This window comes from Dromiciops gliroides, chromosome 2 (assembly GCF_019393635.1).
Source record: "Dromiciops gliroides isolate mDroGli1 chromosome 2, mDroGli1.pri, whole genome shotgun sequence".
In the NCBI taxonomy this organism is placed as follows: Eukaryota; Metazoa; Chordata; class Mammalia; order Microbiotheria; family Microbiotheriidae; genus Dromiciops; species Dromiciops gliroides.
In genome coordinates, this window is record NC_057862.1 from 80476820 (window position 1) to 80500183 (window position 23364).

Consider the following 23364-nt stretch of genomic DNA (forward strand, 5'->3'; position numbering starts at 1 on the left):
CCAGGAACATACATACTTCACTCTATTGATGTTCATCCAGCCAACAAAAGCACAAATTATTTTCTGATGATGGGAGGAAGTAGAAAGGGCACTGATTTGGAATGAGAGGATCTGGGTTCAAATCCTGCCTCTCCCACTTGCTCAAGTCCTTCTCAGTACCTTAGTTTCCTCTTTAAAATGAAGGAGTTGAATTAGATGACCTTTGGAGTCCCTTTCGGGTGTAGATCTCAAAATCTATGATCCTATGATGTTTGGGACCTGACCCCTGGGGAGCACAAGTAACCCAGGGCTTCATCCTGGAAAGTCTCGCAGTTGGTTTTGCATTTTTGCCTTTGTCATTTCAACACACACATAGCAGGTGCTTTGACCATAGTAGGAACTTGCTGTTTATTTGGTTTGTTGATTATAATTAGACCATTTGGTGCACCACACAGGGTGCTTTCTATATGTATAAATTTCTAGTGTGTAATTTGTAACTGTGTGTCCTCCACAGACAGAGAAGAGAGATCGAGACAATGACAATGATGATGTGGAGAGTAACTTGTTACTTCCTGCAGGGATTGCCTTGCGGTGGGTCACTTTCGTCCTGAAAATTTACAGAGCTGAGGATATTCCTCAGAGTAAGTACTCACTTAATCCTGACATTCTGATTGTGGGGCAGTGATCTGTATAATGAAATCTAGGTGTTGTGTTAAAAAAGGCTTTGTGTTGGGGCGGCTAGGTGGCGCAGTGGATAGAGCACCGGCCCTGGAGTCAGGAGTACCTGAGTTCAAATCTGGTCACAGACACTTAACACTTACTAGCTGTGTGACCCTGGGCAAGTCACTTAATCCCAATTGCCTCACTAAAAAAAAAAAAAAAAAAAAAAAGGCTTTGTGTTTTACACACACACACACACACACACACACACACGAGTTTTTCATTCTAACCTTTCTAGCTAGCTGTAGGACTCTGAGCAAGTCATTTAACCATCACAGTCAGTTTCCTTCTTTGAAAAATGGGGGGAGGAGAAGGCAAGGAGTCCAACAAGGCAGTGAGACATAATGGGAAAAATGATGAACTCAAAGTCACATCCAGTTTACATTTCTGGTAGTCCTTACTAGCCACATGGCAGTGGCCAAATCACTGAACTTCTGAATCTCTTTTCTCATCTATAAAATGGAGAAAACGGTACCTGCCTTGCTCACTACCCAAACTTGTTATGAAGAGGGCACGTTACAATCTAGCAAATGCTGGAGAAAGATGAGCCTTCAGCATTCCCAACTCCTCCAATAAAATTCAAATACAGACATAATGAAATTTCCCCAGGAGTATGTTCATTTAGTCACTGGAGAAGGAGTTTGCATTCAAAGTTCCAACAGCTGGGGGCAGCTAGGTGGTGCAGTGGATGGAGCACCGGCCCTGGAGTCAGGAGGACCTGAGTTCAAATCCGGCCTCAGACACTTAACACTTACTAGCTGTGTGACCCTGGGCAAGTCACTTAACCCCAATTGCCTCACTAAATAAAAACAAAGTTCCAATAGCTTTATTCATGTTTGTAAATGGTTTAAAGTTTGTGCAATCCTTAGCTCTCCCTATATCCTTATTTATTTTTCATATTTAAAGGTTTCCTTTGGTTTCCGTGGAAGGGGGCCATAGGAGTGAGTGCCATTTTGTATTTATCTTTGGGTTTCATGAGTTGCTGTGGCCAAAAAAAAATTCAATGAGGGGCATGCTAATCAGTAATGAGCCTCTTCTTACTTAGCTAAGGATGATCACAGAAGGGAGACAATCTGTTGCTGGGAGGGCACTCAAAGCCTTTCCAATAACACTGAGCCTGGCAAAGTCTAATCAACTAGTACAGCCTTCAAGAATTCAGGACTCTATGGCACAACGAGGCATCAGAGTCAGACTTGCAACAAAATAGTTTGATTGCCTAGACAAATCTCTTTGTTCTTGAAACATATGCAAAAACTGGAAATAAAACCAACATCACTCATAAAAAATTAAGCTTCTTCATTGAAGCATGGTAGAGTATGTTTGTGGTCAGGAGGATCCTTGGACTTGTGTATGTTTAACAGAAAAATTCCCACTTAAAAGTCCGCTGTCCACTAAACCCACATTGTTACTTACGATATGTACAGCAGCCCACAGACTGTCACCTTGTCAACTTGCTACCTGAGGAAATCTGGTTTGGGAGGGGGGAGTGTCCTCCTCTCCAATCAATTCAGGGTTGTTGGTCATCCTATACAGAATAGACATGTCCATTTGCACTTTGCTAAAAGAAGGATTGGCTTGATTAAAAGAAAAAAATGAAAGAAAGTGAAAAATAGCATACTTCAGTCTGTGTTCCATCAATATCAGTTCTTTCTTTGGAGGTGGATAGTATGTTTCATCAATAATCCTTTGGGATTGTCTTGGATCATTGTATTGTTGAGAAAGTCAAGTCATTCACAATTCTTCATCGAACAATATTGCTGTCTCTGTGTACAATATTCTCTTGGTTCTGCTCACTTCAAAATACATCATTTCATATGTGTCTTTCCAGGCCTTTCTGAAGTCATCCTGCTTGTCATTTTTTATAGCATAATAATATTCCATCACCATCATATACCACAGTTTATTTAGCCATTTCCCAATTGAGGGGCATTCCTTTGATTTCTAATTCTAAAATGACAAATATGTTAAAGTTTTACATAATTGTACATGTATAACCCATATCTGATTGCTTGCCACCTCAGGCAGGGGGGAGGGGAGGGAGGAAAAGATGGATAAAGATTGGAACCCAAAACTAGAAATAAAAATGTTTATTATAAAAACATTTTAACTAAAAAAATAAATATATTATGGTTGGCAAGAAGAAGAAGAAAAAGAAGAGGAAGAAGAATTGGCAATCCCTGATTGGTTTCCTAGGACTGGGACTGCTCCCAAATAATTGGCTGGCTAGGATTCAGTGGTATGGCCTTTGCATCAACCTGTAAAGGAGAACCAATTGTCATTTTTGCCTCGCCCCCCACCTTGCTGCCTTTTCTCTTGCATCTTTCTTTCAGAGTGCTTATTCCCCAGAAGGAATTAATAGCAATTTATAGCAGAGGCATAGATGTAAACCAGCCCCCAAGAATACAACCAGAATTTGGCAGGGAGGAGATTGGGTCCCTGTATCATGGGTTATTCTGACGCGTTCCAGCTCATATAACCATAGTCCCTCTGCTCTAAACCTTAAAAGGATTTTCTTAATTCAGCACAGTCCTCTGGTGCTCTCAAGTACGTAAATTAAATGTTCTGTGATTGCTAACTGTCTTGTCCTGTTTGATTTAGGAAGCCTGATTTAGGGTTGTCGGTTAGTCATTTAGTCATGTCTGACTCTTCATGCCCCACCACCACCACTGTGGACCAAAGCATACCAGGGCCTTGCCCATTTTCTTGTCAAAGATACTGGATTGATCTGCCAATTCCTTTTCCAGTGGATCACCTTTTGTCAGAACCCTCTACTATGACCTCTCTTTTTTAAATAAAATTTAATTTTTTCCCATATAAATATTTCATTATTTTCCAGTTACATTTAGAAATAGTTTTCAACATTTGTTTTTATAAGATTTCTGGTTTCAAATTTTTCTCCTTCCCTCCCCTCTCCCCAAGACAGCAAGTAATCTGATATAGGTTATATATGTACAATCACAATAAACATATTTCTGCATTAGGCATGTTATGAGAGAAGAATCAGAGCAAAAAGGAAAAACCTCAAAAAAGAAAAATGACAACAACAAAAAAAACCCAATAGAAATAGTATGGTTCAATTTGCATCTAGATTCCACAGTTCTTTTTTTCTGCATTTGGAGAGCATTTTCCATCATGAGTCCTTTGGAACTATCTTGGACCATTGTATTGCTGAGAAGAGTCAAGTCTATCACAGCTGATCAATACATAATGTTGTTGATACTGTGTACAATGTTCTCCTATGACCTGTCTGTCTTGAGTGACCCTGCACAGTACAGCTCATAATTTCACTGAGCTACACAAACCTCTCTGCCGTGACAAGACCGTGATCCAGAATATGTGTAATTTCAAACTGATTAAGTATGGTAGGCTAGCTGCAATAAATGTTTATACAGTTATGATCCTGCTGATCTTACTTCATCCCACTTCATCTAAGTGTTTTCATATTTTTTGATTCTTATGTATTGGTATTATTATACAATAATATTCCTCTACTTTTTTTGGAGGGGGTGAGGAGGGATTAGATCTCAGATTTCATTGGTTTTAGGAACTCCCAGTGTAGAAAACTCTTTCTTCTAACGCAGATCCACAACTCATGTTAGTATCATCAGAGCCTAGATTTAGATCTAGAAGGGACATCCAAGGTCATATAGTCCAGTTCCGTTTTACAGAGGAGGAAACTAATACCCACGAAGATAAAGCTCAAAGTCACACAGATAGCAAGTGGATGCATCTCTGCCAGGCACAGTTGTCCAGGCAATAAATGGCAGAATTGAGGTTCAAACAAAGGTTCTCTAGATTCTAAATTTGGCCCCCATTTCACTGCACTACAATGTAATTTACAATCCTGAAGGGCTGCCTGGGTGCACTGAGAGGTTAATTGACTTACTAATAGTCATTCAATTAGCATTTGACCAAGACAAGATTTGAACCCAGATCTTTATGACTCTGCGTTCAGACCTCTCTCTATCACATCATGTTGCTTTTCATTCTACTTCATTAATTTGCTATATTATACTCAGTCATTCTTCAATCACTGGATATATAGATTGTTTTGTAGCTTTTCATATTATAAGTAAATCTATCAGGTAAATATTTCTATACAACTATGAATGCTTTTGCCCAGAGAGATACAGACGTTGTTATATTTTTAGGATGAATGTCCTAGCCATAAAAACATGCTCGATCAACAAATACCATCATTTTTGTGCTTCATTGCTTGTTACCAGATGGTTTTCCAAAATGTTGGTAACATGCAGCTAAGGGGCATAATGAATAGAGCTCTGGACTTGAAGTCAAGAAGACCTGAGGTCAGATCTAGCCTCTGTCATCTTACTAGCTTATATGACCCTGGATAAGTCACTTAACCTTTGTCAACCTCAGTTTCCTCATCTGTAAAATGTAGAAAATAATAGTACCCATCTCAAAGGGTTGTCCTGGGGACAGCTAGGTGGCACAGTGGATTCAGGAGGACCTGAGTTCAAATCCAGCCTCAGACACTTGACACTTACTAGCTGTGTGACCTTGGGTAAGTCACTTAACCCTCATTGTCCCCCCCCCCACAAAAACCCCCAAACAAACAAAATCAAAAGGTTGTTGTGGGGATCAAACAAGAAAATATATATAAAGTCCTTCTTAAACCAGAAAGGGCTATACAAAGCCTAGCTATTATTATTCCAGTCCCATCCTCAACAATTTTTTGAGTGCCAGTTCCCACGTAGCTCTCCCAATATTAAGTTTTCATTCTTTTCTTGCCATTTTGGTTAGGTTAGTATAAAATAAGGGTTTTATCTCCTTTTCTATCAAAAGTTGGCCACCAAACCCATAGTTAGGATCCTAACTACCTGATTATAACATTGTTATAAAAACCAGAAGTCTACTTAAATCATACTTTTTCTAGGAATACAACTTACCTTAGGTAGGAGGATTGCCTGTGAATTGATTGTGGTTATTTCTCTTCCATGTTTCCTATGTTTTTATTTTCTGTTTTATTGGTCTGGGACATTTCTATCAGTTGACCCTAACTTCTTTTTCAAATTGTTCATGGTAGCCCCATTTCTGATTAAGGCTAAAATCACCTTTAGGACCAAGAGCATGTTAGAACCAGCTCTAACCTGAGCAGATCGTTAAATTTTCAGTGTAAGCATTCACACCTCAGAAACTGGCAAACTCTACAAATTAGGACTTGCGGGGGGGGGGGGGCAGGGGGCAGGGGCAGCACAGTGGATAAAGCACCAGCCCTGGATTCAGGAGGACCTGAGTTCAAATTCGACATCAGCTTGACACTTACTATCTGTATGACCTTGGGCAAGTCACTTAACCCTCATTGCCCCACAAAAACAAACAAACAACAACAACAACAATTAGGACTTGATTTATTGTTTTGTTGATTGTCTCTAGACTTAAGAAAGTGATGGAGAAAACATTAATAACACAAATTAAACTTAAAAGTGTGTCCAGTCCATGTTTTTTTCTCCCTGGAGAGCCAGTTGTTAAACATTTACCAGCATCCCCCTGCACATTCCTTTCTTGCATCCTTTTTTTTTTAACTGAAGCAATTGGGGTTAAGAGACTTGCCCAGGGTCACACAGCTAGTAAGTCTTCAGTGTCTGAGGCCAGATTTGAACTCAGGTACTCCTGACTCCAGGGCCAGTGCTCTATCCACTGCGCCACTTAGTTGCCCCCTTGCATCTTTTAATTACAAATTCTCCTGTGTTCGTTCAGGGCACTCAAGGCATATTTAGTTTTTAATTTCTATGCTTTTAAGATCCAAGTTAGTCTCTCCTGTCTATATTTTCATTTTTAGTGGATGATGCCTTCTCGCAGACTGTCAAGGAAATATTTGGAGGCAATGTAGACAAGAAAAACTTAGTGGATCCATTTGTAGAAGTTTGTTTTGCTGGAAAAAAGGTGCGTATGGACATGAGCTGAGTGAGAATGCTTGTAGGAATAAATGTTTAAAGCTGTGTCAGCTACCTAAAACCAATCATTATACATCAGACAGATTCCCTGCCAAGCTGGCCCTAGGAAAACCATTCTTATTTGAAAAGTCTATGCCCTCATAACTGGTTCATTTCTCAGTTAGTTGGAAAATGGGCCAGGCTCAAGATAATCCCTTCCCCTACCCTACTCATGCTCTAAACTTTCAGACTCCCCACCCCAAATCCTCACAGCAGCCCTGGTAGTCATTAGGCTTCCAGAAATCAAAAGAAACTGTTCTTGGGGCAGCTAGATGGCGCAGTAGATAGAGCACTGACCCTGGAGTCAGGAGTACCTGAGTTCAAATCCGGCCTCAGACACTTAACACTTACTAGCTGTGTGACCCTGGGCAAGTCACTTAACCCCAATTGCCTCACTAAAAAAAAAAGAAAGAAAGAAACTGTTCTTTAGGTGGGAATCTCTACAGTGGGGAGAAATGTAACCATTTCTTTTTGTTTCAAAGATACCATGAACTAAAGATAAGATCCTGCCAAAGCATAACCATAACCTTAAATGAGTAGATTGGTATAGAGGGTGGAGAGCTGAAGTCAGGAAGACCTGCCTGGGTCAAGTCCTCTGCCTTTGACACACACTAGCTGTGTGACCCTGGGCAAGGCCCTTGACCTCTCAATATCCTAGGCAGCTCTTTAAGACTACATGTCAAAGAAAATGCAGATCTGCCTTGCTAGAGAGGAGTTTCTTTACTGGAGAAGTCCCTAAGCCAGTGAAATCATGAATTCGTCTCCATTCCCTATGTTTTAAAGACCTGCCATATTATGTGAATCTAAGCTATTTCTTCTTTTTGCTAGCAGGCTTGGATAGCTCAAACACCTGTTGTTTTGTCTTGGTTTGGTTTCTTTATATTTCTTATGACAATCACATGAGAAATCTGATAGTTAAAAATCTACCGGGGGCGGCTAGGTGGTGCAGTGGATAAAGCACCGGCCCTGGATTCAGGAGGATCTGAGTTCAAATCTGGCCTCAGACACTTGGCACTTACCAGCTGTGTGACCCTGGGCAAGTCACTTAACCCCCATTGCCCCACAAAAAAAAAATCTACCAAGTAACAGATCCAAGAAATGCTTGGCATAGAACAATGATGTGGACTGATATAGGCTATTCATCATAGCTGATCAAATCCTCAGTTACTTCACACACACACACACACACACACACACACAATTGATGAATGAAGGACTCTGTCTGCACGTATTATGTTACTATAGTTCAGAGGAACTGAATCCACAAAATGATGGCACCAGACAGTGAATGCGACATTCTATTATAGAAATTATAAGCTTGAACTAATGTTGCTTTATGCTGGTGATTTTTTTCAGGTTTCCACAAACATAATAGAGAAAAATGCAAATCCAGAGTGGAATCAAGCTGTCAATCTTCAAATCAAGGTTGAGTATTTCATGTTTTGGGAGAATGTTTTTTAAGGTTAAAAAGAATGAGTTTTGGAGTTATTGCCTAGTTTTAAAATGACCTCTTCTTTTTCTATTTTTAATAGTTTCCTTCAGTTTGTGAAAAAATAAAGTTGACAGTGTATGATTGGTAAGTTAAAACTTCTGGTTGGTTTCTGTCTCCATCTAAAAAAAATAATTTCAGCTGAGATTCTTCCTTTGCTTCCAAATTTTCCTAGAGCACTTTGTATCTTTTTGGCCCCCATCGTACCTAGTCTAGTAATTTCCTTTCCTGCTCCTCACCCCCACATTAGAGTGTAAGCTCTATGAGGCTAAGAACTATTTCATTTTTGTCTTTGTGTCTCCAACACCTGGCACAATTTCTGGGACATAATAAATAGGCTTGTAATAAGTGTTTAGTGATTGATATTGATATGTGTACATAAAACATTCTTTGGACTGTATCATTTAAAAAAATATTGTTTATCTTTTTATTCCCAGTGCCTAGAGACAGTGCTTTGTACATAGTCAGGATTTAATAAATAAACAAAGGAAAGAAAAAAGTAAGGGAGGGATATTTTAATGAGTGATACAGAGATGCATTGAGGGGCAATCTAATGCAATGGGTTCTGAGTCAGGTAGAGTTTGACTCAAGGCCTTCCTCTGCCACTTTGACTGGGTGACAAGGGTAAGTCACTTCACTTTGCATTGCCCTCAGGCATTTCCCTGAGACCCTACTTTGCTGGAAAGGCACTGATTTGCATTGATAGAGAGGAATTTCCTCACCAGGAGTTCCTTAAACCAATGAAACCACAGATCTGGATTTCGCTTCCTTTCCTCCCTTTCCAAAAGAGGGGAACCTTAGGTGAAATAACCACCACAGGGTCTTGCTCTCTTGTTGCTTGGCATACTTTGCCATATTTTCACTTTTCCCATAGCCATGCAGAAGTGTTGGGGTCGGGGCAAACCTTCCCTCTGCCTGTGTCTTTGAACTTGCTGTAGAGACTGGTTAGCTCAGTTCTCCCTATTATAACAAACCAACTGTCTCATGGGATTGGAAGCTAGTTTTGATTACTTAGCTAGACAGACAGCTAATTAAGACAACAATGAGATGCTGCCCAATTGAAAGGGATATAACAAAGCTCCTTTGCTAGAAATTGTGTTCACTGCCAGTGAGTGGAGTTAATGATTTTATTTCCCTGGTCTATGGTACTTTTATGTTTGGAAAGGCACACTTTTTATGCTTTCTTGGAACTTTGCCAGGTGGGTGTATACAAGTTGGTCAAGTGGGATGGGTCCAATGTCCACACAAATTGTGTAGTGAACCCTTAGAAGGTAATTGTGGATCAGAGAAATGCCTTAAGACTAAATTCAATTTAATTCAACAAACATTTATTAAGTACCTGCTATGTGCAAGACATTGAGGATACAAAGAAAAATATGATTCAGGGTCTGCTTTCAAGGAGCATAAAATCTAATGGGAGACAAAATATGTACATATGATACAACAGGGGTTGGGATTTAGGTGTGATGCTAAAAGATTTTTTTTTTTTAAGTGAGGCAATTGGGGTTAAGTGACTTGCCCAGGGTCACACAGCTAGTAAGTGTTAAGTGTCTGAGGCTGGATTTGAACTCAGGTCCTCCTGACTCCAGGGCCAGTGCTCTATCCACTGCGCCACCTAGCTGCCCGATGCTAAAAGATTTTTAAAGGGGGAATCATCATTTCATCTGGGGCAATCAGGGAAGGTTTTAAGGTAGAGGAGAAACCTGATGAGAACCTTTGAAGGAAAGGAGGGATTTCAACAGATAAGCATGGCTGACTGCTTGAGAAAAGACATGGTGGTGAATGGAGAGAGCAGAATAAGAATAAGGCAATAGAACGGAGACTTGTGGAAGAAAAGAAGGAATATAGAGTCTCACTAAATGGGATAAGATCAGAAAAGTAAATTGCAACCAGATTGTGCAGGGTCTTATATACTAAGGTCAAATAAGTTTATGCTTAGTGGGCAGTGGGGAGCCACTGAAGATTTTTGAGCGGAATAATCCTATGTAATAGTAGTAAGATTATATTGGCAGCTTTGTGAAGGATGAATTAGAGTGAACTTGTATTGCAGGCAAGAAGGCTAGCTAGAAAGTTATTATGATAGGCTAGGCAAGCAGAAAGGAGAGCCTGATATGAACAGGGTGTATGAAAGGGAGTAGAAAGGAAGGGGTGGATACAAGGGATATTATAAAATTAACCTCAATAGAACTTTGCACATCAATGGATGTAAGATCATTGGAGAGCCAAAGAGGACTCCTAGATATGAAGTCTGAATAACTGAGAGGATGGTGTTGCCAATCAAAAGAAATAGAGAATGCTGGGGTGGAGATATCTAGCAGTCAGTTAGAAATATAGGATTGGGTGACGTTGGATGTGGGGCAGTTTGGATCTAGAAATTATTTACATAGAGATGATCATTGAAGCCATTGTTGAGATTGTGGGGCTAAAAAAGAGGATGAAGAAGGAGAAGAGTCATGGGCAAAAGATGGAATCTTTGGGGATTCCCATGTTTGAGAGGCAGGATGATGACAAGGAGCCAACAAAAGAGACAAAATGGGGGCAATCAAGGGACTAGAAAGAAACAAATCTGGCTCCCACTTACTTTTTCATTCTTATTCCATATTATACTCATTCGTTCCCTCTATGATCCAAACAAACCAGTCTATTGGCTATTCCCCTTACATGACATTCTTTTTTTTTGCCTCTGCCTGTGTACAGGTGGTCCTCTGTGCTTAGAATTCATTTCCTCTCCATCTTTGCTTCTTAAGATAATTCTTAAGCCCTTTCCTTCTAGGCTCTTCTCAGCAGCTATCTCCTATATAAGACTTTTCTTGACTTCTCTCTCCAGTTATTTGTATTCTCTTCCTCCTGATTACTTTGCATTTACTATGTTGAAGCTTTGTATTTCCTTAGCCATATACATGTTGTATTCCTCGCTAGATGATAAGTTCCCTAAGGACAAGACTTATTATTTTGTTTTTGTTTTCATATTCCAGTATCCTATACATAGACACTTAGCAAACATTTGTTAAATTGAATTGAACCATGTAAGTGCAGTGCCATGGAAGCCATGGGAGGAGAAAATATGAAGGAGGTGAGGGGTGGGTGGGAGGAAAGAAGGCAGTCAAAATGCTCATTCCAATAAGCACACACTGCAATCAGCGTCATTCCAGTATCATCTAGAAAAGCTCCAGAGACCATGGGGTCCTCCAGTGATGTATCTTTGGTCCAGTCAGCTCAAGAGACACATTCTATCTCTTGACCAATATGGAAGATCTGTTTCTAGACTGAACTTATACTGAAGATATAAGTGACCCTGAGAATATAGGTTGATTCTGACCAAATTTGGCCCCTCCAAGAGCTGGCCTTAAAGCCACACCATTTAAGGGGTTCCCTGGAATGTGATCTTCAGATGCATGCCATACAGAAAGGTTTCAGTTCTGTCGGGGAAATAAATAGGTGTTTGGACGACATCCCCTGTAGGACACCCAAAGGTTGGTCTAGTTGTCCTCTGATGTGAAGAGAACTGAGCTTAATGCTCAATGCATGGAGGCTATAATCATCTTGCATGCAAATTAGGTCTGATTCTTCATCAGTTACCGAGGAAATAATTTACATGAATGAGTGGGACTCTTTATAATTCCAATGGGTACCCGCAGAAAAACATGTCTCTAGGTGGAGGAGAGGAATTGTGTGGAGTTGTGATGGTCAGTCACTCCAATGACTGACAGTTACATAGGATATGGTGGCTGATTCTCTGATTTACCCAGGGAAGACACACAAAGCTATATATACTTAAAATATGCACAGTTTGGCCCCTCTCAAATCCAGCTCTGAGGAGAGCTCCTTGTAGACCACACTACACTCAGAAATGTAGGCGTGTCATGGAAGACTGCCTTCCTCTCATGGATGGGCAATCAAATACTGGTTAATTGTTTGATTTTTGACAATCAAACCTTCCACCTGCAAAGGACAAAGAATTAATCTCTTCTTTCTTGCAGGGACCGCCTAACCAAGAATGATGTAGTAGGAACAACCTATCTGTATCTCTCTAAAATTGCTGCATCAGGTGGGGAAGTTGAAGGTAAGTCACCCAGCCTATATTCAAGTAAGAAGATACAAAGTTACTAGTCTAGAACACTTTGAAACAGATTAGTATAGGTGGTGATCAACTCTTTTGTATATATATAGTCAATCCAGTGAACCATTTTAGCAACATGATGGCGATGAATAGGCAATGCAGTCAATTCACAGATAATCACAGCAGCTCAAAACATTTGTAGGACTGAGTCTCCCACCCACTGTTTATACATGCCTCTTGATGGACCAGTTCTCATTGAAGAGTCTTTCTAACAGATGTCAGGTATCCATGAATGATATAGCATGATGAAGACATGGAAAACCGGAACATAAAACACCCATTTGGGAGATGGAGGCTTCATCTACTTCTCATTTTAACAATATTGCAGGGTATTTTAAGTAAGCCTCGGTCTACTAATGATAAAAGGTTATATAAGCTTCTTTGCTTTGTGTATAGAGTTAACATTTTGTGCCAGACCCCTTGGCTTCAAGTAAGGATTTTGAAATAAGGGTTTCTTAAGACAGTTTATCTTTTGTTTTGTTTTGTTTTGTTTTGTATGACAGCTTATAAAACATAAACAATTCTTTAATACTCTCTTGCAAGATCAAATGTCTAAGACAGAGGTAGACTAATACAACAAGAAAAAAGGGACAAGGACCTAATTAGAGTCCTCCAGATTTAAGGGATCTTGGGACTCCATTTTGTTTTATAAGTTGCACTATAATAACGATTGATTGGGGGGGTAGAGATCAGTGCTGCCCATGTCCCCCATATACTATTTATTAGCCCTAGGTTCTGGAATAAATCCCCAAATTATAGACGCCAGGACCATTGAGAAGGCTGACAACTTTGTAAAACCTTTCATTTCAATACATGCATCTGTGACCTTTTCTTATGGCCCAGATGGTTCATTATTGTTTTCTCTCTCACTTTGTTGTATTGATTGTTATTGAGATAATGATATTATCTTTTTTTGTTGTTTTTTTTTGTTTTGTTTTTTCCTTTTTAGTGAGGCAATTGGGGTTAAGTGACTTGCCCAAGGTCACACAGCTAGTAAGTGTTAAGTGTCTGAGGCCGGATTTGAACTCAGGTACTCCTGATTCCAGGGCCGGTGCTCTATCCACTGTGCTACCTAGCTGCCCCGATAATGATATTACCAACAATAATAGCTAACATTTATAGATTGCATGAAGATTTACACAGTACCTTACAAATATTATCTCATTTGCTCCTCACAAGAACCCTGTAAGGTAGGTGCTGTTATTATCCCCTTTTTATAGACAAGGAAACAGAGGCCAAGAGAAGTTAAATCACTTGACTAATCTGTGGCAGAATTCAAACACAGGTCTTCCTGGTTCCCACTCTAACACTGTCTACTAGGGAACCTAGCTGCCTCAAAGAGACAAATATCCTAGATTTTCCCAGATTTGAGGTCCTCTGAACTTCCATTCTATATTACAAATCACACTTGCAGTAAGGACTCTAGGTAAGCCCTTACTGAAGGACAAAAATATGTTTGGGATGAAATATTATAGGGTCATGGAAATGAGAGCCAGCATGCCATAGTAGATAGAGATCCAACCATGGAGTCAGGAAGAATGTGGTTCAAGTTCTACCTTTGGTACATTCTGGCTGCATGACTCTCAGCAAATCACTGACTCTCTCAGTAGCTGCAGTGGGCCCTCTAAGACTAAACATTTCAGAACAGTTACTAATTAGCATTACCAGAGAGAGTTTATTCTCTGTGATTTCCCAGGTTGGAAACATTTTTTGTGCAGAAATAGCCAGAGACATTAACCATGGTCCCACAAATTCCAGGTCTCTGACCCCAAAGCAAACATAGGACAAAGGATTTTAAATAAAAATGTAAAGTGTTACACCTACCCCCTCCCCAGCATTACCCCCTCAGGCTCCTGATGGTCACTTTTTTTTGCATGAATCTTTGTTTGATGTTGGTTCAAAGTGGGAAATCATGTGGAAGGATTTTCAAGGGAGTAGGACAAAAATTTCTCAGTTTTTTTTTAACCCTGTTTGTCAGATTAGTGTAAAACAGGATGGCAATATTCTCTTTGGGATCTGAATTTGAGTTAACTTCAGTGTTGCTAAACCATCTGCTTAATAACTTAACTTCTTCAATGTTCCGTAATACCTGTGTTTCTCTTGTTGTTTAAACGGTCATATTTTTACAATATAGATTCTTCACCTTCGGGAGCTTGGGCTGCATCACCTACAGGTTTCATGTTTTGTGACTTATGCCCTCCACTGCCCAGACTATCTTTTGTTGTATATCATACAAAATGCATTCTTTTTTTAAATGGGGGTGTAGCATTTTGTCCTTCCCTAAATGGTTTTGGCAGTGGAATCATCTCCATGTTCCTTGTGCATGACAGTGCTGCAGAGCTGAGCTTGGCAACAAACCTGCTTATGCGATGCTAGATTTCCCACAATTCCCTCCTGCACCTTTGCTGCCCTCCCCTGCCCTGTGATTAATGTCTCATGAGATTGTTCAATTATTTTATAACCCGTGTTCTTTTTGTGCTCACTGGCTACATAGATATGGACACCAAGGTCAGTAGTTCTGGAATTGGAAGTAACCTTTTTCTCTTAAGCCCAAGTCAGTGATTTCATTGATTTTTCCATCTGGTTGGAAAATTCAAACTGTTTTCATGTTGCCACCAAAGTACAAAAAGTATAATTTAATACAAGGAGACTTGAGTGAATCAAAAGCAGAAAGTCAACTTGAAGTTCCTTCGGATGTCAATGTTTTCATGATGGTTTAAAAAAAGGATCGGTCAGCAGTAATATAGGAACAACCATTTCAGTTGAAGAGAATTATTTTTCCTTTCCCCTCACTCCTCCCCCAAATCCATGGTGATAGAAAGTCAGTAAATGCTTACTCAGGATGGATAGAATTTCTTCCCTCTCATGTCAGAAAGGAACACAGAAAAGAAGGCTCTGGTTGGTATCTGTCTTGTTCATACACAGCTCCAGTGCTCAGCCTTCAAAGGGGCAACATCTAGAGCAGCACAGCAGGGGGCTCCATGACTTTATGCTCAGTGATGGCCCAGGGGGATCAATTTTTGGGTGGTCCTAATTGAAATAGGAGCAGCTAGGGGGTACAGTGGATAGAGCACGAGGCCTAGAGTCAGGAAGACTCATCTTCCTAAATTCAAAATCTAGCCTCAGGCACTTCCTGGCTGTGTGACCCTGAGCAAATCACTTAACCCTGTTTTCCTCAGTTTCCCCATCCATAAAATGAACTGGAGAAGGAAATGGCAAACCCTCCAGTATCTTTACCAAGGAGACCCCAAACGGGCTCATAAAGAATTGGACATAACTGAAAAATGACTGAATGACAACAATTGATATAGAAACATTGAAGACTCAAAAGATTTGTAGCTGAAGCTAAATACATGGCACGGGACTAAAATTCAAAATGACCTTTTCTAACCTGAATAAAAATTGGTCCTAAAAGAAAAAGCTAAAATTTGTGAGGGATAAATATGAGGTGGTACGTTTAGGGGAAAACACCTCAAAGTGCAAATATAGGATAAGAAAGGGCCACTATGAAATTTATCAATAAACCTAAAACAAAAGCCAGGAAATGCATGGTAGGGGAAGATTCCAACGAACCACAAGATGAATATGAGTCACCAATGTAAGCTCATTGGAAAAAAGTCAACACAATATTGAGTTATATTAAAAAGAGTAGGAAAGGCCAAGGATAGGGATGTGATCCTTCCTCTATATTTTACATTTATCAGGCTAAGAATAGAGTATTGGATCCAGTTTGGGTCACCACATTTTAAAAAAGGATGTGGAAGAACCGGCAAGACGTTTGCCTGTGTAAACCTCAGTTTTATCATCTGCAAAATCAGGGGATTGTATTCCATAATCCCTGAGGTTCCTACTAGCTATGACTAAATAACAGGTAAATCATTGGGAAATTCCCTGTGGCACAAAAAGGGTTAAGAGTCTTGCCCAAGGTGAGACAACTATTAAGTGTTTTTTAATAATAACAGCTAACATTAGATGGCACTGACTATGTGTCAGGTCGTGTGCTAAGTGCTTTATGGTTGTCTCATTTGATGCTCACAACAACCCGGAGAGGTAGGTGTTATTATTATCATCCCCATTTTATGGATCAGGAAACTGAGGCTTTAAGTGACTTGCCCAGGATCACACAGCTAGTAAGCATTTGAGACTGGATTTGAACTTAGGTCTTCCCGATCCCAGGTCCACTGTTCTGAGGGTAGGCTATCAACCCAGGTCTAGCATTTAATTCCATTAAAAAAAAAACATTAAGTATCTCATATGTGCAAGGTATCGTGCTTTGTGCTGAGAATATTAAGCAGAATTTGAATTCTTCTGGAAGAGAGTCTATAATTCTATATAAAAAGAGGTAATTTGAGAAAAGTTTGAGTGATTTAAGGTTATCTAAGCTAGAGAAGACCGAGAGGTAATAATTACTATTGTATTAACCCTAACTATGCAGTGATGGAAAGACAAAGTAGTATGACTAATGTTTCAGCTGACACACCAGAAATGAAGTCATCATCTGGCCAAAGGGTAATGAATAATTTGGCCACAGTACCTCTGGAAGACTGGCCATTAAGTTACAGAGGGTAAGCTGCCTTAATGGAAGGAGTATCCACATTGATGAAATTGGGAATCCTGGAGATTGTAGAGATAGCTGCAAGGCACCTTTCTAAATGAGTATTTCCCTTTGAAGTTGCCACTTTGGGAGGCTGTGCAGTTATTCCAAAGGTATTACTCAACTTGGTCATCTACCTTATGTACCAAGTTTGGCTCTTTCCTAAAATGAAGTTGTCCCCCCAAAGGCAAAGCCTGGCAATCACTAAGAGATTCAAGAAAACGTATTGCAGGCTCTGAAGAGCTCCCAAGGATCCTAAAGAGGAGTTTGTTCTGAAATATTTCAAGCCCTAGAACCATCTTTGGAATAAGTGTAGAACCTCCCAAGGTGACTATTTTGAATGATAGGGCTTCTTTGGATGCCAAAGTGCCAATGCCTCGAGGGTATGATCTGGTTTCTTTGATTCATCATTGCATTTTGCATGAAGTCCACGAATATCACGGTACCTGGCACATGGTGTGCTTGATAGATGCTTAATTGAATTGTTGAACAGAAAATGGCCTTAAGGAAGGAAGAACATATGAGAAAACCTCTTGACCGTCAACTGGTTGGTTCATTCGGAAAAACAGAAAGTTCATCCAAAGTTTTTCTTTTCTTTCTAAAACGCCATTGAAAAAGATATGGAATATTCATTCCCAGGGAGGAGAAAAGACAAACATCTGTCCCAAATGGTTTAAACATTTACTTGAGTGATTCAGGGGCCTATTCCAGACGAAAAAAGAGGGGAAATGGGGTAGTGAGTTGGAGAATAAACTGGGAATGAATGGTGTCATCTCGCTTCTAGACCCGGTTCTGATATAACTCATTGTATGACCTTGGGACAAACCACCTTCCTCTCTAGGACTAGGTTTTCTCCTCTTTAAGGTTAGACTAGATGATCTTTTAAGGTCCCCTGCAGATAGAGGAGTCTTTGTTTCCTTAGGATTTCCTCTGCGCCCCATGATTGTTGTTCAGTTATTTCAGTTGTGTCCAAATCTTTGTGACCCCTGTTTGGAGTTTCCTTGGCAAAGATTTTAGAGTGGTTTTCCATTTACTTCTCCAGCTCATTTTACAGATGAGGAACTGAGGCAAACAGGGCTCAGTGACTTTCCCTGGGTCACGTAGCTAATAAGTATCTGAGGTCAGATTTGAACTCAGGAAGATGAGTCTTCCTAACTCTAGGTCTGGCACTCTGTGCACTGCACCACTTAGCTGCCCCATGTCATTATTAGTATTATTTATTGTAGAACAGGAGAAAAGAATCAAAGCTTGTTAGGTACTTACCCAGCAAATCCTGTGGTAGTAGATATATACAATAGCAGTGACCCTCCTGTTTGAATACGCTGTTCATTTATTTTCATCTTTTACTCTTATTTTTTATCTTCAATGACTTCATCATTTTACTTTTATAAACTCTGTGTGTGTGGGTGTGTGTATGGGTGGGTGTGAGTGTGGGTGTGGGTGTGTGATGAAAATCACTCTCTGGTGGATTTAAGCGTTACCCAATAGCTAAGTATGGCCGGGCACTCTAGGCCATCACAAAAAGGGGTTTTTCCTCTTCATCCTTTTGTCTCTCCTTTAAGTTTTTTGTCTCTTCTCTCTTTCTGTCTCTAGCAGGACATACTCTGAGAGTTTTCATCAGTGGGCGTAGGAATCTCTGCCCTCTGCCTCTACCCAAAAAGGCCCTGGGCACATTTATGAGTGCTCTGTGGAATAAAATGGTCTCTGTAGTGTTAGCTCTCAACATTCTCAAACCCAGGAAAGATTTGTAATTTTATTCAAGTAGAACCCTGAATTCCCTACCTCCACAGCAAAAGTATGACTTTATAGTTAAGTCCCAGGTAGCTTCCTGAGGCACAAAAAGAGGCAACTGGAATTGATTCCCTAAGGAGGTATGAAACTCTCCATCCCAAGGATTCCAGTTTTGAACAGCTCTTATTTGTTAGCTTGAAAGTGAGCCTCCTTGACCCTACATTGTTCTTAGTATTGTCCTCTGGCTGGAAAATAAATCTGCTCCTTTTTCCACGTGGCAGACCTTCAGGTATTTAGAGTCATTTGTCATGCCCTCACTTCCCCCAAGTCTTCAGCTAATTAAACTATGAGGTTTGTCTGATCCAGAAAAGACTGTAATGGATGGTAACAATTATGATAATTTTTAAAGTTTTATTCTAATCATAGAGAAAATATTGTAAACTAATAGAATAGATTACTATGTAAATCCATTAACCCTAAACAAGCAATTTTTATACAATTGTAACTAACAGCTTGTCTTGGTAATTGCTTAAGGCTGAATAATATTTCTTAGAATAAATAGGATGAATGTTTGACTTACTAAATATCCTTACCACATAGAAATGTAATGACAGCTTTCATCCAATGTCATCAATATATGTAATACAATATCATTTGTAAATTGGTAAAAATGTGATAAAGGGCAGTTTGAAAGCCTTTTCTTCTATCTAAATGCAATTCTGAGATCATATATTGGCTATTCTTTCTTTTTTTCTTTTTCTTTTTCTTTTTCTTTTCTTTTCTTTCTTTCTTTCTTTCTTTCTTTCTTTCTTTCTTTCTTTCTTTCTTTCTTTCTTTCTTTCTTTCTTTCTTTCTTTCTTTCTTTCTTTCTTTCTTTCTTTCTTTCTTTCTTTCTTCTTTCTTTTTTTGGAGCAACCAGAAGAGGAAACAGTTGGCATTATCATAAGTGCTTATAGTCTGCATTAATGTAACTAATGCACCTGCAGAGTCAAAATAACCTCACACCCTTAACTAACAACTAACCTGCTGACAAAACCTGAGATGTTAGAAATCCCAGTGCCTGTGATCTAATGGTGATGTTTGTTTCTCAGGGAGAACAGGAGAAACAGAGGTGGGCTTCGTACCAACATTTGGCCCTTGTTACCTAAATCTTTACGGAAGTCCAAGAGAATACACTGGATTCCCAGATCCATATGATGACTTGAATTCTGGAAAGGTTGGTCTCTCAATTAAGTGATGCTTTTAACAGTTGACTGATGGCAATGATTTCTTACTATAATTCAATCACTGTGACAAGGTCTTGTATCTAGGGAAAGCTGTGTAAAATGCAACTCAAATACTACCTTGGTCCCTACCCGACCCAATCCATTTACCTGATTGAGTAATGGGGAAATGGAATTCTTTTTCTCTTTTGCCAAAGCACTTTGATTCTTATAATAATGATTTAAGGTAAAATATTTTCAGACTGGACATTTTAGCCCTATTGGAGGAGATATATTCCTTTCCCTTAAAGCACAGACTTTTCAAGCAGTCTCTTTTAGAATGTAAGTATCAAATACAGCCTCAGACACTTAACACTTACTAGCTGTGTGACTCTGGGCAAGTCACTTAACCCCAATTACCTCACCAAAAAAAAAAAAAATGGAATGCAAATATCACTGAATCGCTGAGAGGGGTAATACCAAGTAGTTGCCTATCATTAGAGTCAGAGTCATGGTTAACAAACACTTTTTAGGTGACTACTGTGTACCAGGCATTCTGCCAAACATTGGGGATACAAAGAATGGGGTTGAGACAATCCTTGTGCTCAAGGAACTCACATTCTAATGTGGGAGACAATACATACGAAAGGAGCTGAAAAGGGGGTGTGTATGTGTGTAGGTGGGGATAACCTGGTTCAGGGGCATGATAAAAGTCATTCATCCAGGTAGGACATGATCTCAGCAGATGGGAGTTTTTGAATTGATTTTGTTTTGCAGAATGATGAGCTTCTGTAATGATGCAGTCCCCAGAAAGTAGCCTGGGTAGAAAAAGATGAGAATTCTCCTGAGTGGCCTCCTTAAATGGTGGGATCAGGGAGGAGTTCCCGGATGTTCATTTCCCACCCTCTCCAATCAGAAGGAAGGAGAGGCCCTAGCGTCTGGGGGTGTTGAGGAGGTGGGAGCTGATTTCTAAGTTGATTTCATCTTGCAAAATGATGCATCTCTGGGGATAATGAAGTCCAGAAAAGTAGCCAGATGGGAAATGATATCTTAGTTACATATCTAGCACTTCATCAAAATACTTTGCTCATTTCACCCTAGAAGGGACCCTTAAGTGCACATAATTCCCTCCTCTTGAACCTTAAAGAGTTTACTCTGTATGAAAAGTTATGAATGGAACCCAGTTAGTAAAATGTCTAACATGAAGGCAGGGGTTGAGTTCTCTACCTAACTTTACTTTCATATCTATCTCTGGTTAACCTCTGACCTCTTTGTGGTTGAGGCAGAATTCAATGTTCTGGAAATATTTGGGTAATGAAACAAGGTGTTATAAAGTTTGTTAGGTAGAAAAGCAACAGAAAAGTGGGGGAGGGTGGAGAGCCCACATTTTCTTGGGATTTATCCAGCTTGGGTCTTCTTTTTCAAGATGCCTGTTGATCCAATGGTCTGCCTCAATATTTGGCTTCTGTGCCCCAGCTCAGTTCTACCTTTGCTCCTCGGAAGTGGCCTGGAAAACCATCCACTGGAATTTCTGGAATTCCTCTCCCCTCACTTGATAATTTATAGACAATCCCTGGAGGCATGACCGGATTTCTCAATCTTTCGGAACAGAATTCCTGTCTGTTGTCATTTTATTTTATCCAATGGCTTTCAGAGACTTTTAAACAATTAGTCTTTTACCTGATTGAACAATTGATTGAGGTGTTTACTCACCTGGTTAAGGTATCAAAGTCAGCTTTCAAATCTCACCTTAAAGTTTGCCAAGTACCTTAGATACATGATCTCATTTGGTCCTCCCTTGTGAGGTAGGTTTTATTATTGTCTCTATTTTACACATGAATAAACTGAGACCCACAGAGGTTAAATGACTCGCCCAGAGTCACACAGCTAGTAAGTGTCTGAAGCTGGATTAGAATTCATATCTTCCTGACTCCCAGTCTAACCATCTAACCACTACACATGAGATATCAAACACATGGCCTGTGGGTCTACTTTTGGCCACAACACTTCCAAGTGAGGTCCAAACCAGATGAAAATGTAATGGTGAAATATTTATAAATAAAAATATAATATAACATGGATTAATGTTAGTATGTGATTTTCTAAGTCACTATGTGGCTTGCAGAGATCTTTATGTACAGTGTTTCTGTTTGAGTTGGATGCCACTACACTACTACCTAACTGCCTCATTTTATATTTCCCTCTTCTCTCAGAGAGCCCTCTCTTATAAGGAAGAATGAAAAAAGAGAAAAAATATCAAATTAGCCAGCACATCAGCCAAGTCTGACATTATCTGCAGGGTTTCATACCAATTGTCCCCCACCTCTGCAAAGAAGCCAGTGCCAAAATTCTTATGCCGGGAATTCTTGCACTAGGTTTAAGCCAAATGGACATACTTTTTTTAAGATACTTTTTATTTTGCTTATTTAGTGACTCTGGGCAAGCCACTTAAACACCTTTCTCCCATGAAGCCTTTTCTGTTAACTCTAGTCAGTATTCATCTTTCCTTTACAACTCTCCCCTGATGGTCTATATTATGTAATCTGTCCTCAATTTGAAAAGGCTGCCATGTTGGACTTTGACTCAGCACTGCAGGAGGAAGGGAAAACTGGCTATTTGTCCTTAGTTTCTCACCCCTTTTGGGGGGCTCCAATTAATACCTTCTCATTATTTTCCCAGCTTACTCACATGGAATTTCAGTATAGTCTTCAGCCTATTCCCCTCTTTGAACTCATACAAACTTTAGGTCCCTTGAGAGCAGAGATTGTTTCATTTTTGTCTTTGTATTCTCAGCCAAGGTTGTACGTTGCACATAGTAGGGACTTACATATGTGTTGAATTGATTGCATTCACTTTAGTACTTTATTATCAACTGTCTTGTTCTCTAGTCATTCCTTCTGTTTATTAAGGATAATATTTTAAAAAAGATAATATTAGTACTTAACATGTAGATAAGGCTCTCAGTTTTACAAAATGCTTTACATATATTATGCTATTTATTTAAATCCTGATGTCCCAAAAGCCTGCAAGACCTTTGAGGGTAGGAACCAGGTTATGATTTTAGAAACAGCTAGGTGGTGCAGTGGATAGAGTGCTGGGCCTGGAGTCAGGAAGACCTGAGTTCAAATTTGGCCTCAAACACTTATAACTCTGGACAAGTTATTTAACCTCTGGCTGTCTGTTTCCACAACTGTAAAATGGGGCTAATAATAGCACCTACCTCAAGGGTTGTTATGAAGACCAAATGAAATAATATTTGTAAGCACTTAGTGGAGTGCTTGGCGCAGAATAGGCGCTTCACAAATAATTGTCTCCTTCCCCAATCCCCATTTAGCTCTCTACAGCACAGGATTCAATTGATATTTGTTGAAATGACTCAACTCTTGAGAAATAATAACATGCCAAATCTAATGATAGTCAAGTACTCCTGCCCACCGTGATTCCTCCTTCCCACTCCCACCCCCAGATGGTATCTCACCAAGGACTTAATTCTGTAGAGCGAATGTCTTGTTAGATAGTATTCCAAACATTATTCCCAAAGAAATTATTTCTCACAGAAATAGGAAGGTAAT

At 39.7% G+C, this 23364-nt stretch overlaps 1 protein-coding gene across 2 annotated transcripts in view; it reads left to right on the plus strand.

Annotated features, from left to right (window-relative positions):
• Positions 1-23364, plus strand: part of MYOF (myoferlin) — a 169233-nt gene that overhangs the window by 76198 nt on the left and 69671 nt on the right. The window contains exons 12-18 of one of the 2 annotated variants that reach the window (XM_043988288.1): positions 494-620; positions 6503-6606; positions 8013-8081; positions 8189-8232; positions 12126-12208; positions 14400-14438; positions 19682-19806. In XM_043988288.1, coding sequence (XP_043844223.1) covers positions 494-620; positions 6503-6606; positions 8013-8081; positions 8189-8232; positions 12126-12208; positions 14400-14438; positions 19682-19806 — 591 coding nt within the window. The remainder of the gene's footprint in view (positions 1-493; positions 621-6502; positions 6607-8012; positions 8082-8188; positions 8233-12125; positions 12209-14399; positions 14439-19681; positions 19807-23364) is intronic. The other variant, XM_043988289.1, reaches the window with a different exon arrangement.